Source organism: Geotrypetes seraphini, chromosome 10, assembly GCF_902459505.1.
Source record: "Geotrypetes seraphini chromosome 10, aGeoSer1.1, whole genome shotgun sequence".
In the NCBI taxonomy this organism is placed as follows: domain Eukaryota; kingdom Metazoa; phylum Chordata; class Amphibia; order Gymnophiona; family Dermophiidae; genus Geotrypetes; species Geotrypetes seraphini.
The window spans coordinates 18,464,029-18,480,586 of NC_047093.1; the positions used below are offsets into that span (position 1 = coordinate 18,464,029).

The 16,558-nt window shown below is 40.6% G+C and overlaps 1 protein-coding gene across 1 annotated transcript in view; it reads left to right on the forward strand.

The window, feature by feature from the left end:
- Window positions 1–222: 222 nt before the first annotated feature.
- Window positions 223–16,558, forward strand: part of SMURF2 (SMAD specific E3 ubiquitin protein ligase 2) — a 192,008-nt gene continuing 175,672 nt past the window's right edge. The window contains exon 1 of the mRNA XM_033960928.1: window positions 223–584. Coding sequence (XP_033816819.1) covers window positions 533–584 — 52 coding nt within the window. The 5' untranslated portion in view covers window positions 223–532. The remainder of the gene's footprint in view (window positions 585–16,558) is intronic.

Consider the following 16,558-nt stretch of genomic DNA (forward strand, 5'->3'; position numbering starts at 1 on the left):
GAAAAGTTGTGTCAAAATTTCAAGGGGTGGGTTATTTTATTTTGTTTTTTTTTTTGCATAGTACGGTGTGGCAGAACATTGCATGAGAAAAAAAACCACGTGGCACCAACAAACCTCACCGTCTCTCCGTTCCCCGCCCTCCCCATTCTCCTCCCCTCGCAGCCGCGGGTTTCAGCGCGCCGACGTCACAGCACGCGCTCCAGTGGCCGGCCCGCCCCCCTCCCCTCCCCTCCCCCCCGACTGCAGACAGCAGCTGGAGAGGCAGCGCGAGCCCTGATTCCCGCGCGAGCTGCAGGAAGCAGCAGCGGCGGCGGCTTCCCCGCGGGCCGGGCGCGAGCAGCAGCCGTCGGAACCGGAAGTCGCTGAGGGTCCCCGGCATGGAGGCTCGGCCCTGACAAGATAGCGAGCGGCTTCGGCGGCGGCGGGTTCCGGCCTCCCGCCCTCCCCCCTCCCATGGCAGCGCTGGGCGGCACATCCGGGCCTCCGCCGCCTCCGCTCCTCTGACTCCCTTCGCGTCCGCCTCAGGCGGGACATGTCGAACCAGGGCTCCAGGAGGAACGGGCCCGTCAAGCTGCGCCTGACAGGTAGGAGGCGAGGGAAGGCCGGAGCCGGCGGCTTTGTTCGTGCCTTTTTGTCCGTGTGCAGGGGCCGGCTAGGCGCGCGCCTATAGGAACGAGGGTGTCCGGAGAGAGGTGCAGGGACGGACACCTTAAGGCGTAGGAGCCAACTTTTCCAATGACTTGGGGGGGGGGGGGGATTTTGCTCACCCACAGAGCTGGCTCCAATACGTGTGCTGTGGGTGTGATCCCACCTAGATAGGCGAAGGGGCTTAGCCCTCCCTCTATGTATGTAAAGAGAGACAAGTTTTGCATTTAGCTCCCATCTTCTCTCTCTTTTGTTTTCAATTGTAGCTCAAGACATTTGCATTCAGGTTCATTCTTTTTCCCCGTCTGAGATCATAAGGTGCCACCCTGGGATTTAAACAGGGTCCCCCCCCCTCCCTAGCTTTCTGTTCTAAGCATTAGGCTATTTCTCCACCTGTTTAGACACACACTGTAGTGGTGTGCCTATGTAATATATATCTTACACACCTACACAATGTGTGCATGTGTTTCTATTAACTAGTATGGTTGTAGATGTCTGGCGATGAGACATGCTTTGAGTACTTGGTATGTGTACCATGAAATAAAGTTGCCTTGCAGTACAGAGTTGCTGTAAAGCTGCTTTTCACATATTTAGAATGGTAGCTATTATGAAATCTGAGGATGTCATAAAATAAACACGTCTTGATTTATAGATGGAAGAGCAGTTTCAGTAGCAGCCATCCAAATTCTTTTGCAAGAAAGACTCTTATAATCTCCGTCTTCAGATGTCTGCAGTTAGGATGCCCAGTCTTCAGAAACTTTTTTTTTTTTTTTTAACTTGGCTCCTCTAAAACTTGTTTTTTGGCCACTGGACACAGTTAACTCTGCCTTTCAGTTCCAAGATAAATGTGAAACTTGGGGCTAGAGTCACCAACTTTGCAAGCTCGCGCCTGATGTTTATTTTGCTCATTTTGATACTTTTTGTGGTGTTGACACTGTGTCATCTTCCTCAGCTGTTTTTTTTTTTATTTTTCTTAACACCAATTTGGTTGGAGCCTTGCAGAAAAGAAAACATTTACTTAGTTATTCTTTCTAAATGCAGTGCATAAAAGCTGAAGTAAGTTTGACGAAAGAAACGTGTAACTGACTATAAAGCTTGGCTCTGTGAAAAGTACGGTACAGAGGGACTTGAGGGGGAAAAATAAATTACAAGTGACTTTTAGCATGTAATTCAGATGTTTTAGTGTAAAACAAAACGGTGAAAAGTATGTCAATATAGACCAGTTTGTATTCTGCTGCCTCTCAATATCTCTCCTCTCTCTCCTTATACACCTCCCAGAGAACTCTGTTCCTCAGATCAGCTGCTCTCAGCTGAACCCTTCTCCACTGCCAATTCCAGACTTGTTCCTTTCATCTAGCTGCCCCCTGTGCCTGGAATAAATTACCTGAGTTTGTCCACCAAGCCCCTTCCCTTACCCTGTTTAAAAGCAGACTGAAAACCCACCTTTTTTATATAGCCTTCAGTCCATAACCCTACGCCCATCAACCCAGCCAGCTGATTAACTGTTCCCCTTAACTGTATCCATGACATCCTGTTTGTCTGTCTTGGCTGGGCAGATTAACCATTCCCCCTAACTGCATCCATGACATCCTGTTTGTCTTTCTTGTCTGTTTAGATTGTAAACTCTTTGACTGTACAGCGCTGCGTATGTCTGATAGCACTATAGAAATAATTAATAGTAATACTCTTAAAATGTTTTTCTTGTTTTCATATGTCAAGTTCAGTATAAGACCTGATTTACCAAAGTTAATTTTATCCTCTGCAAACCATTATTCAGTTGATCATTAAAAATATGAAGAATATTTTTTTTTTTGTTAATTTCTTTAGCCCGTTCTCCTAAAGGAGCCCAGAACAGGTTACAAGAGTACATATACAGTATAGGTAGGACATGACAGACAAGACATATTCATGTAGATAGAGACACACATCTGGTTTATAGTAAATGGTACAGTTGGGTTCAACTAAGAATAGCATGGAGCTACTGAGTTCTTTTAGGTGTGGGGACCTTAAAGCGCTGGGTTCATAAAGAGGAAGGTTTTCACAGCCCTCCTGAAGTTCCATAGTCCATCTTGCATTCTGATGGAAGAGGGGATGATGTGCCATAGTCTAGGAATGAAATGTGAGTAGGAGTGTTTGTGGGCAGTTTCAGTCTTGAGGGAACGTCCAGCTGGTAAGGTCAGATGTCTCTGTCCTTGAGATCTCAGTGGTTGGCTGGGGGCTTAGGTTTGTAGCTTTGTTGCCTTATAGTCTATCATCTTGTGGAAAGATTTGAAACCAAGAACCAGGTCTTTGAAGGTGCTGCGTTTATTAATAGGAAGCCAGTTCATGGAAGCTAGTGAGGGGGGTAACATGGTCGCAGATGCCCAGGTTTTTCAGAAGGTGGTTTTCAGCATTCTGCAAACATTGGAGGCGGGAGAGGGTTTTTGCAGGTAGGCCCACTAGTACAGCATTGCAGTAATCCAAGTGAGATAATACAAAAGCGTACAATAGTTGGGCGAATTCAGGTTCTGAAAATTATGTACGGATACTCTGTAGCTGGCGAAAGTAGAAAGAGAATGACAACTCTAATTTGGAGACATGGTCTTGGTCAATGCACTATTGAGAGACTACTTTTCGGTGTGCTTTTTGTATCATCTTGCAAAATTTGTGAAAGTGTTGATTGTTGCAGTTGTCCGGTTATTGCCTTGTCTGGATAGGTAGAATTGACATTTCAGCCATCATGTTGTGGCTTTCTTCAGGATGTGCTGTGAAGTTTGCAGTTTCTTTCTTGAGGTAATTGAGGCAAGAAAGTTCATTGGTCACAAAGTTCAAATTAGAATGTTGGTGAGAACTGTATGACCAATGGACTTTCCTGCCTCAGTCACCTCAAACCCCAGCCAATCAGGTTTGAGAACCCATTGTATATAAAGACATCCTGCAGACCTTACAGCATACCATGAAGAAGTCAAGAAAGCTTGAGACAAGTACATTGAATACTCTAATGACGAGAAGGGGATAGAAAGAAGATGGTCAGTTGCATATGTAAATTAATATAATAATGAGCTAATAATTGATGTTAATTATTAAAAAAAAATTGGTATCAATTAGCAATTACACATGCAATAGACCATAGTCGGTATTCGATAAAACATGGGTGCAAGATCCATAGTACGCAAGTGCAAGGGGCTGTGGATCAAGCAGGAGCATGATCAGGAGTTGTTTGCACATGTTATAGAAAACATGTAGTTACATGCCTAACTGTCTCCAGTTAGGCGTGAGCACTTATACCAACCAGCCTTTGAGTTGGAGTGAGTGCTCACCCCTAAAGTTAGCCACATAAATGCGGACTTATGCTTGTATTCTATAATGGCATTTACACTTAGGACTGAATCTATAAATGGTTCCTAAAAAATAAGTTTTCAAAAAAGTTATGCTCCAAGTTTGGCGCTGTTTACAGAATAGTGCTTAGTGCTGTCATAGGAGGGGGCCTTAGGCGCCTGGGTCAATCCGGCCCTAGGATCTGGTGGGTTGGGCCCGCCTCATTTGGACGGAGGCGGGCTTGCTGGTGATCTTCGGGAGGCGGGGCCTACTGGCAGGAAGGGTTGAGCACCTTCCTGCCGGCAATTGTGGGTTCTATGGGCAGGAGGGATTGGGCACCCTCCTGCCGAGATCGGCGGGAGGGGGGGGGGAGACTGGTAGCTGCGGCCACTATACTAATACTTGGTATTAAGTATAGCGGCCACGTCTAAACAAACCCAATTCTGTAACCGGCGTCTGCAACATGGACGTCGGTTACAGAATCGGGTTTCGTTTGGGCGGGTTTTGTTTCAATTTTGTATAGGATGTCTACTTAATTATTGTGTTATTTTATATATAGTTACTTTCCATTTATAATGAGTCTTAATTTTAACAAGGGTTGCCCATTAGGGGGATTTTTTCCCATGGAATGGTTAATGAGTACATGTGAAGTGCAGAGAGAATTAGGCCAATGTTAATAATCTAGGAAGCCACATGTTGGAAATCATTCCTTTTGCTTTAATGTTCAGGTTGTGAGCATACCCTCTCCCCTTTTACAAAAAAACTGTGATGGCTGTTTTTAGTGCAGGCTGGCGCGCTGAATGTTTTCCGCTACTCCCAAAACTCTGTGAACGCCAGGAGCAGTGCAGAGCTTCAGTGCTCTGGCCTGCGTTAAAAATCACTATTGCGGTTTTATAAAGGGGGGGAGGAAATGAATTGTAAAATGTTCTTCATTTTGAAGCAACTCAAATCTGATAGATGCTGCTTTGGCGTTTTGAAATCATTTGTCTTTGAAAGCCCAAGAAGAGGATTTTTTTGGGGTGTGTGGGGGGGGGGTACAGATGAGCAAGTAGTTTTTACCAGCCCCTTTTCAGTTTAACTAGTTGCTTTTACTGTATAATTCATCATCCTTTTCTAAAATTAGACTAAATGTCAACTTATTTTTAATTACCGTTGCTTACTATGATACACATTAATATATCAGAAAACAAGCTATAGGGGTAAAATGTTTAGAATAGTATAAATGATGCACGCTGGATTCAATTAGCAAGTTTTTGGTGTGTTTTTTTTTTTTTTTTAGGACTTCAGCATTAAAAATCTTCATGGGAAACATTGTTTTGACTGACTGGAGAAATGGCAGGGCAGTGTTTGATGTATATCCAGAAAATGGTCTGGAGCTAATGCCCAAGTTCTCAGGCCATCTTCAGCAGCCAAATAAAATATTTAACCTAAGCTTCAATTTGCAGAGAAAGGTTGATTCTTTTTTGTTAAAGACTCGTAGGTTCTGAGGACTGTTTGGCATTCTTTACTCTTAAATGTTTAATAGTTTAAATAGACATGGCTTCTGAATATAACAAGAGGGAATCCCCCATATGTGCGTCATGCTGTAGCACATTTGTTTATTTGTGTCATAGCATAGCAGTTTTATTCAGTAGTCATATGCTTTTACTTGTATTTTTAAGATAGCATCTATATTTGATTTTTTTCATCTGGTGATGAAGTAAAGGGAAAGCCAGAGACCTGGAGTCTCTTTGCATTAGGAACTAAGAGGTCCTTTTACTAAAGTACATTACGTTTTGGCCTTAATGGATTTTAACATGTGGCAAATGCAAAACAAATGCTTCATCTAAAAGAAGCTTTCCCGGTATTTTATATTGTCCGCGGGAGCGGACTGCTGGGCATGATGGACCACTGGTCTGACACAGCAGCAGCAATTCTTATGTTCTTATGCATTAATGTTCCCAGAACCATTTACAGTACTCCCCTGATATTCACATGGGTTCCATTCCAGGAACCCCCGCAAATTTTGAAAAACCACAAATACGGATTTTCACATGTCAAAAGGCAGGAGAGGGCAGCTGGAGTGCTGGCAAGTGAAGAAAATCACTCGCGCTATGCTCCGACCGCCTCTTCCTGTTACTAAAGTAAGGCTGCTTTGATATGCAGTTCCTGGTTGGTGTAGCCCGACTTTAGTAACAGGAAGAGGCGGTCGGAGAATACTGTGAATTGCGAATTTGCGGGGGAACACTGTATTATCTCCTATTTAGGAGGTGCTAAATGCTCTTGTGTTAACTGTATTAGTCAGTTAGCATGCAGTAAGAGTAACATGCTGGTTTAGTAGTTTTTAAACCTGTCCTGGGGAACCCCCCAGCCAGTCTGGTTTTTAAGATATCCCTAATAGAAATATATGTGGCAGATTTGCATGCCTATCGCCTCTATTATATGCAAATCTGCCTCATACATGTTCAAAGGGGATATCTTGAAAACCCAACTGGCTGGGGGTCCCTCAGGACAGGTTTACATGAGAGGAGGCAAAAAAACTGCAAAACTCATTAATAGATTGCTTGGTAGCAAGTTATTTAATCCTCTTCTGCCCCAAGTACATTTAGATAGATTGTGAGTCCGCAGGACAGATAGGGAAAATGCTTGAAGTACCTGTATGTAAACTGCTTTGAGTGTGGTGGTAAAACTACAAAAAGCGGTATACAAGTCTCAATCCCTTTCCCTCCCCATTCCTAGCATTCTGTTCGCCCTTTTCGCCGCCGCTGCACATTACACGGACGGCTTCATCGATTTGTCGACTAGTACTCCCAAGTCTCTTTCCTGGGAGGTCTCTCCAAGTACCATCCTGGACATCCTGTATTTGTATATAAGATTTTTGTTACCGACATGCATCACCTTACACTTATCCACTTTGATCCTCATTTGCCATGTCGCAGCCTTCTCGAGTGTGTTTGTCCCGCGTCTTCACTACTCTGAATAACTTCGTATCGCCTGCAGATTTAATCACCTCACTCGTCGTAACAGTTTCCAGATCGTTTATAAATATGTTGAAGAGCACGGGGTCCAAGCACCGAACCCTGAGGCACTCCCGCAGGTGATGCTTTTCCAGTCCGAGTATTGTCCATTTACTCCCACTCTCTGTTTCCTATCCGCCAGCCAATTTTTAATCCACGTATTTCACCCTCGATTCCATGGCTCGCAATTTTTCGAAGTAGTTGTTCATGCGGAACCTTGTCGAAAGCCTTCTGAAAATCCAGATATACAATGTCGACCAGGTCACCCTTGTCTATCTGCCTGTTTACTCCCTTGAAGAAGTGTAGCAAGCTCGTTAAGCAAGACCTTCCTCTGCTGAAGTCGTGCTAGCTGGTCCTTTCAGAACGTGTCCATCAAGGTGCACAATGATGCAGTCCTTTATCAGCACCTCTACCATCCCCTTTTCCTAAATGGGCTTTACAGTTCTTATTCGCCATCATTCTGTTTTGTCTTTCTTAAGCTTTGAATATATACAATAAAATTGGTTTAGATTTAATTTAGGGTTAGAAGAAAAGCAAACTAACATTGAGCTCTTTTCATATTTATCTAGGATAATAGTTGAAGGTTATGGCATTTTATTAGACAAATGTAATAAATGTAACATAGAAGGCTTGGTGGGTTTCTGCTGTCTACTGTGACATCCTCTATCTTAGCAACAGATTCTTGACCTTAATGGGCTAAGCATACTTAAATTTAGTTATGTGTTTTATTGCAGTAAGCTGCAATAAAAAGTGGCCTTAATGCTCCCTTGTAAGGGGTTTTCCTGTACACCAAGGTTAATTTTACTGCAACAGTAAAATGACCGACTTTACATTTTTTGCATTAATGGCCATGTACTAATGTCTATTACCACCACAAGCAAAAATATATAGTGGTCAAATAAACAGTCATACAAAAGCAAAAAATACCACTATACTAGTCAGTGGTAACTTATAGGGTAGGAAAAGTCTCCGAACTTCGGAGCTACGTATTAGAGAATGACACGGTGACAAACTTCATCACCGTTCCCGTCCCCGCGGATAACCGCGGGAAACCATCTTCATGTCATTCTTTAAGGAGAGAGGAAAGAATCAGAGTATAATTGGGCACAACCACTGACCCTCAAGCTTTGCTTTGAAGAATGCTGGTGTAGAAGGACCGAGGTTGAAACAGACACTACAGAATGACAGTCTCTGGTATCCAGAGCAGATATTGTGATGTCATAATGCCTTATTCCACCAGTGCCTAAGAGCCAATCACGATCAGTGATGTCACAATGGCTTCATTATCCTTGGCTCACATAAGAATCAGAGTATGAATGGCCACAACCACTGACCCGCAAGCTTTGCTTTGAAGAATGCTGGTGTAGAAGGACCAAGGTTGAAATAGACACTAGAAAATGACATGGGATTATTTCCCGCGGTTATCCACGGGAACGGTGATGAATTTTGTCACCGTGTCATTCTCTACTACGTATCTCCTCAGATGAGAAGCTTTTTCATGCTCCTGCTCCAATCATTGGCATAAAAACCTCCCCATTATTCTATTCATTATTTATTAATCATTCAGTTTGTATTCTTTTCTTTTTTCTTACTTTGGAGTCCTTTTATCAAGCTGCGGTAGGGGTTTAACGCGCGTAATACTGCGCGTTAAACCGCCTGCCGCGCTAGCTGCTAATGCCTGCATTGAGCAGGCGTTAGTTTTTAGCCGGCCGCGGGGGTTAGTGCATGATGAAATGTCCAACGCGCTAAACCCGCGCGCAGCTTTATCTTCTCTTCCCCATATACTATGTGTGTGTGTGTGTATATATATATATATATATATACAAGAACTAGCATATGTACATATACCAATATGCAAGAACCAGTATATATACTGTATATATAAAATATACTATATGTAATTGGCTGGCGGACAGGAAGCACAGGGTAGGAGTAAGTAAAGGGACACTACTTTGACTGGGAAGCAGTCACTAGTGGTGTCCCGCAGGGGTCAGTGCTGGGACCACTGCTGTTCAATATATTCATTAATGAACTGGAAGTAAGGACAAAGTGTGAAGTTATAAAATTTGCGGACGACACAAAACTCTCCAGTAGGGTTAGAACTGTTGAGGAATGTGAAGAACTACAAAGAGACCTGAACAAACTGAGTGAATGGGCTAATAAATGGCAAATGTGCTTCAATGTAGAGAAATGCAAAGTTTTGCACATGGGGAAAGGAAACCCGATGTACAACTACACATGGGGGGGATGGTATAGGGGAAGAGAAATCTAGAAAGGGACTTGGGGGTTTTGGTGAACCAAACAATGAAGCCGGGGGTGCAATGCGCAGCGGCCTCAAAGAAGGCGAACAGAATGTTGGGCATTATCAAAAAAGGAATCACTACCAGAACCAAAGAAGTTATCCTGCCGCTATATCGGGCGATGGTGCGCCCGCATGTGGAATACTGTGTTCAATACTGGTCGCCGTACCTTAAGAAGGATATGGCGACACTCGAGAGGGTCCAGAGAAGAGCAACAAAAATTATTAAGGGCATGGAAATTCTTTCATATGCTGAGAGGCTGGAGAAACAGGGGCTCTTTTCCCTGGAAAAACGGAGACTTAGAGGTGACATGATAAAAACTTATAAGATCATAAAGGGTATAGAGAAGGTAGAGAGGGACAGATTCTTTAGACTGGCGGAGGAAACAAAAACGAGAGGGCACTCAAGAAAATTGAAGGGAGACAGATTCAGAACAAATGCTAGGAAGTTTTTCTTCACTCAGAGGCTGGTGGATACCTGAAATGCGCTTCCAGAGGAGGTGGTAGAGCAGAGTACGATTTTGGGTTTCAAAAAGAGGTTGGACAAGTTCCTGAAGGAAAAGGAGATTGAGGGATATAGTTAGAGAGGTACTATACAGGATAAAATGTCTTAAGTAAAGGATCACATACAGGTGACGGACCTGGGGGGCCTCCACGGGAGCAGACTGCTGGGCACGATGGACCTATGGTCTGACTCGGCAGAGGCGATGCTTATGTTCTTATGTTAAATATATAGTATATGTACATATACCAATATGCAAGAACCAGTGTATATACTGTATAAAATGAACCAGTATATATGTGTGTGTGTGTATATATATATATATATATATATATATATATATATATATATATATATATATATATATATATATAAAATAAAGAACCAGCTTTAAACAGGTGTAAACAACATTCTATAGCTTTTCAAATCCTTTCATTTACCACACAGCCAATGGAGTCAATAGTGAATAAACAGCATTGTTAGCACCCCAGCTTTGGAACAATTACTAATATATACATCTAGAATACTGTGTGCAATTCTGGAGGCCACATTACCGTAAAGATGTGCTCAGAATTGAGTCGGTTCAGCGGATGGCCACCAGGATGGTCTCAGGGCTAAAGGGTCTCTCATACAAAGAAAGACTGAACAAATTGCAGCTCTATACTCTCGAGGAGCGTAGGGAGAGGGGAGACATGATTGAGACATTTAAGTACATCACAGGACGGGTCGAGGTGGAAGATGATATCTTTCTTCTCAAAGGACCCTCGAACACAAGAGGACATCCGCTCAAACTCAGGGGAGGGAAGTTTCGTGGAAACGTCAGGAAGTACTTCTTCACGGAACGAGTGATAGAGCATTGGAACAAGCTTTCAGTACAGGTGATCGAGGCCCGCAGTATCCCAGACTTCAAGAATAAATGGGATACCTATGTGGGATCACTGCGAGGGTCATACCAATGAATAGGGTCGCTAGGATATAGACTTAATAGAGCAGGTCAGTAGAGTTAAGGGGGCCAGTAGACTTAAAAGGGTGGGTCAATGGTATGGGCAGACTTGATGGGCTGTAGCCCTTATCTGCCGTCATCTTTCTATGTTTCTATATATTCGTAATGAATCTTCTTTAGAAAAATTCAAGCGTTCCTTAAAAAGTTTCTTGTTCAAGGACGCATTTGAAAAATAGACAACATAATTTACAAGTTACCAAATTTCTTAGATCTTAATCATATTTATGCATAGATTATAAATTTCTTTCTTTTTTTTTTTTTTGTGTTACCCACCATATGTGTTCCCCCTAAATGTTTCCTTTCTTTCTTTAAAGATTGTAGTTCATCCCCTTCACCTTCCGTACCAGTCATGTATTAGAATGTATAGAATTATTCTCTTATTCGGCTTATCTTAAAAAACAGCTCAAAAAACAATTTTCTGATTTAGAACACGAAATTAAAGTTTTAGAATCAAAATTAATAGAAAAATGGGAATATTCTACTCAACAGGATCTTTTAAAAGCTAAAGGTAAATTTAATGAGATTTCGTCTAAATTAGTAAGGAAAGATTTATTTTCTCAGCAAGCTTTGTATTATGGAAACTCAAATAAGGAGGGAAGAATATTGGCAAATTATCTAAAAGCAAAAAAAAAAGGAAAACAAAAATAATTGCCATTAAGGATGAAAATGGTAATATGCATACTCAAATTGAACCAATTTTAAAACAATTTTTAAAGTTTTATAAATCTCTTTATTCTTCTGAGACTTATTTAGAGTTTTTGAAACTGTTAGAGGGACCTAAAATTCCTGAACATATAAAAATAAGTTTGGAAGAGCCAATATCATTAAAAGAATTGGAAACAGCTTTGAAGTCCCTTAGAGTTGGATCTGCTCCAAGTGGAGATGGTTATACAGTAGAGTTTTATAAATCATTTCAAAATACACTATTGCCTTATTTATTAAATTTATATCAGGCTCAACTAATGAAGGGTTGTATTACAGGCACTATGGCAGAATCTTTAACTATAGTTTTACCAAAGCCAAATAAAGATCCCACTTTGGTTTCAAATTATAGGCCTATTTCTTTAATCAATGTAGATGGTAAACTTTTAGCTAAGACATTGGCTTTAAGATTGGCTAAAGCTCTCCCTTTCATTATAGGTATGCATCAAACAGGATTCGTTGCTCAAAGACATTCTTCTAATAATACTAGGTTGGCGTTTCATATGCTGTATTTAACAAAAGCCATGAAAGAGCCGGCTTTTTCTGTGTCCTTGGATGCAGAGAAGGCCTTTGACCGAGTAGAATAGTCCTTCATGTATCAAGCAATGGAATGATTTGGTATAGGTTCAGGATTTTTACAAATAATACAAACGTTGTATAGCTCCCCTGCTGCTAGGTTGTATATTAATAATAATTTTTCAGAATGTTTTAATTTGCAGAGGGGGTTAGACAAGGTTGTCCCTTATCTCCTTTGCTTTTTGATATTGTTTTGGAACCCTTGTTATTAGCTATTCAACAGGTGAAGGAGATACAGGGTATTCCGCGTTCAGATAGAGAATATAAAGTATCTGCATATGCGGATGATATCTTGCTTTATTTGAGAAATCCAGAAACAACCATTCCATGCTTGCTTGAGTAGATTGTGAAATTTGGAAAGTTTTCAGGTTATAAGATAAATTGGAATAAATCAGAAGTTCTTCCACTTAATGTACATTGTACAAAAGGTTTATTTGATGCATTTTCTTTTATATGGAAGGAAGATGGTCTAAAATATTTAGGAGTTTGGATCAAAAATACAGTGGATGATACAATGAAAGTAAATGAAAAATGTTTATTACAGAAGGTAACAGAAATGTGTGAGCAATGGAATCCTCTGCACTTATCTTGGTGGGGGAGAGTACAAACTGTTAAAATGATGATTTTACCTGTGGTTTGTTACCAAATGATAATGTTACCTGTTTTTTTTCAGGGGTCTTTTTATAAAAAATTAAATAGTATTCTAACAAAATTTATTTGGCTGGGTAAAATTCCTAGAATTGCTTTAGTGTCTTTGCAAAAGCCAATTATGGAGGGGGGGGTAAATTTTCCTAATTTCTATAGGTATCATCAGGCCTATGTTTTGCGTCAAGGTATGTATTGGGTCCTCCCAGAGCCCATTGATAATATCTCATACTGGTTTTGGTTAGAATGGCGACTCATGTGTCCTTTGCAACTTGGTCATGTACTTAGTATCAAAATGCCTAGGCTATATGAAGAACATAGAATATTTGTTGATACTGTACATGGAAAACTCTACGATATGTAAATAGTCTAACTCCTATTCCGATAAATAAATCAACAAATCAAACGATTTGGCTTAACTCCAAGATCAAAATTGGCGGTTTTAAAATTATCTGGACGCATTGGATGCTGGCAGGAATACGTACATTGGAAGATGTAATATCTAATGGTAAGCTGCTTGAGTTTTCACAATTGCAACATAAATTTGGTCTCAACAAATCACAAAGTTTTAGATGGTTACAATTGAAGCAGCCATTCAGGCGGGGTTCCCTGAATGGAAAACTGTTAATAATCAATATAGTTTTGAATTCTTATGCTTTCAGGTAGATTTCATGGAGCACCAGGCCTCACAGTGGTATAAATTAATATCTGGATTTGTGAATAAAAAACCAAAAACTGGTCTTCGGGACATTTGGTGCATTGAGATTAAGCATCAAATTAATGCGTCTCAATGGCCATGAATTTGGTCTTGGAGGATGAGATGTACAGTGTCTGCATCTATGAGACAAACTTGGTTCTTTCTTTTTTACATAGAGCTTTTTGGACCCCTGTTCGTTTACAAAAACTAGATAGCTCTAAGTCTAATAGATGTTGGCACTGTCATCTTGAGGCTGGGACATTAGATTAACTTTTATTCTATTGTCTATTTATATTAGTATTTTGGAAATCAATTTGGCCATAAATCAATAGGATGTTAGAAAATCCGGTAGCCTTGACATATGATACTATTTTATTTGGCATGTCAATGAGAGCGAAGAGTCAGATTTCCTCAAATAATAACAAACTTTTATTTATATTGACTGGAGTTGCCATTCAACAGATTACATTCAATTGGAAAAATCATAGCAGATTAAATTACAGTTTCTGGTGGAATTCTGTGTGTCTTATATATAAAATGGAGCGCACAATAGCAACACAAAGAGGATATTTAGGTAAATTTACCCCTAACTCAATAGGCATGGGTGTGGTCTGGGCGAGGCTTCAATATGGGTGTCCTTTGATTTCATTTGCATAACGCTGTGCCTAAGTTCTCTCCATAGAACTCAGGTCTATCTGAAGCCCAAACTATGCTCAAAAGTAGACCTCCTTTATAATGTCTGTAGGACCTAGTTTTACAATTGCTATGCAACTTGCTAGCTCACTGTATAGCACACTGGTTAAACCTAATGTTGCTGGTTCGAATCCCAATCACACTCTGATGGAAGAGAAATAAATAAAAGCATTAAACAGATCCAACTCCCAGTATCACAATTATCATGAAAAACACCATAAAATTGCCATTCTAACAACGCCATAATAATAAAATATTATAACATTAAGGACATTGTTTGGACGTCTAACTCTCACCTACAACCTGATTCTCTAAAGGACCCCTAAAAATTTAGATGTCTAAACAGTGCTGAGCACGATTCTACAAAGGTCGCCTATCTTAGATGACCAAATGACGCCTTACTTTAGACGTGCTTTACAGTATCAGGGCCATAGTGATTTCATCGATGTTTTTCAAAAGAACTTATTTCAGGAGACCATATTGTTAGATGTAAATTAGCCACCATAACAACTGTACTGTATATCGATTTTATTCAGAAGCACACACTTCAATCAAGTAGGAAAAGTGTTGCTATTCTGTTTGGGATTTAAGACACATTGGTACCAGTGTTTGTAGTTTAAATATCTAGCACTTCTCTTTCTGTGCCAGGATTTTTTAGTGCATGGCTGTTAAAAAAAATCACCGTGTTAGTCAATATCGATACCTTCATAGAAAAGGCAGTGATCCCGCACTAATCAGCATGTGATAATGTGGTTGCGCTGATTAGCACAAAAATACCCACCCTCCATCCTCCTAGACATGCCTCACCATACAAAAAATAAGAGTTTTTTTGCGTGTGGTTGGCATGCATGGATTTCAAACTTACTGTATGTATTTCAAACTTACTGTATGGCTTGAGCGTGTCCAACAGTAAGCCATTTTAAGCAGTGATAAGCACATGCTAGCAGTTACCACACCTTAGTAAAAGTTTCAAGTTTAATAAAAATTTGTATACCGCCTATCAGTCCTTTTTAGTTGCTTTCACTGCTTCTGATAGGCAGAAGAGGGCAGTGACTACATTTCCCCTGAGCAGCTCTCTTTTTGGAAAACCAAAGTGTCTTATGGTGGTGTAGCCCCTTTTCCATTAATGTCACTATGCAGCGATCTTGTTGCACACATTATGCCATTGTGGTTGCTGTTTTTGGAACTGCTTCCTTCTTGAAATTACATATAGAGATGGTTGTGAACGGTCTTTTTTCTGAGGATTATGAAGCAGTTAAAGGGCAGGTAGCTCTTGTATGAGCTGAAATCTCTTTGCTCTATAAGTGGTCAAGAAGGTGGCAGCTTTGGGCAGGACCCTTGCTTTCCGTGATGCTTTGGCCAAGGTGGCACAGTCCGAATTTGGTAGCATAAGAGGATGTTGGTGTATTGCTCTATTATCTTGCTCCTCTTGCCTTTCTGATCCAGGTGATTATTGTGAGGACCTCTCAAGAGAATGAGGTCATGGTGTTGGTTCCCCAGCCTAGACTCCACTTCTATTTTCCATTTCGGGACCTTTCTAGCTATATACCATTTTACTTTTTTTTCTATGCACCAATTACTAACATCTATTGTCACCTATTTAAAAAAAAAAAAAAATCCTAAAAAAAAGAAATACCCAGATAAGTCAAACTGAGTCTAGTGTAAATTTCTTTCTTAAATTTAACACAATCAGCAAAACCATACCTATTCCCCACCCCTACTCTTTTCTGTTAAACTGCGCTAGCAGTTTTTAGCACGGTGAGCAGCGTGGGCCATTCATCGTGGCTCCCCGTGCTAGAAACTGCTAAAGCAGTTTAATAGAAGAGGGGGTTAATGTAAGTGGCAGCCCTATAAGAGATGAGGTTCTTTTTGACTGCATATCAATGTCATTATTCTATTCATCCAAACCTACAGTACAAATATTTCACTCTAGATTGTTTATTCCTCATTTGAATTAACTAAAAACTCTGTACTATGTGAGCATGATTCAGTGTAATAAACCCTTATTTTGAAACTTTTTTTGCTTCCGGACCTTGAATGTTGTAGCTGTAAGATATGAGGTTTGTTCAAAAAGTTACAGGACCGTTTGAATTTGCATGCCAATGGGAAAATGTTTTGAGATGCGCTAGGCAGCGTTGACTAGTATGAAACGTCACCAGTAACCTCCTTTTTCTGTTTGTTGATATCTGTTTTCGTTTCTGAGCTACAGCAGTTTTTGTGATTGGCTATTTTTCATCATGTGCGACCTCAATGAGCAGTTCTGTTTTAAATTGGGTAAAACTGCTACAGAAACTTATGAAATATTGAAAGCAGCTTATGGGGAACATGTCATGAGTCATTGAATGGTATTCACACTTTCAACAGTGGTTATGAAAGATGATTTGCAAACTAGACCATCAACATCAACTGTTGATCAAGTGAGGGTTCTTCTGCACTTTAATCGGTGATTTAACTGTTAGAGAATTGGCAGAGGAATGCAACATCTCAATTGGTTCATGCCACA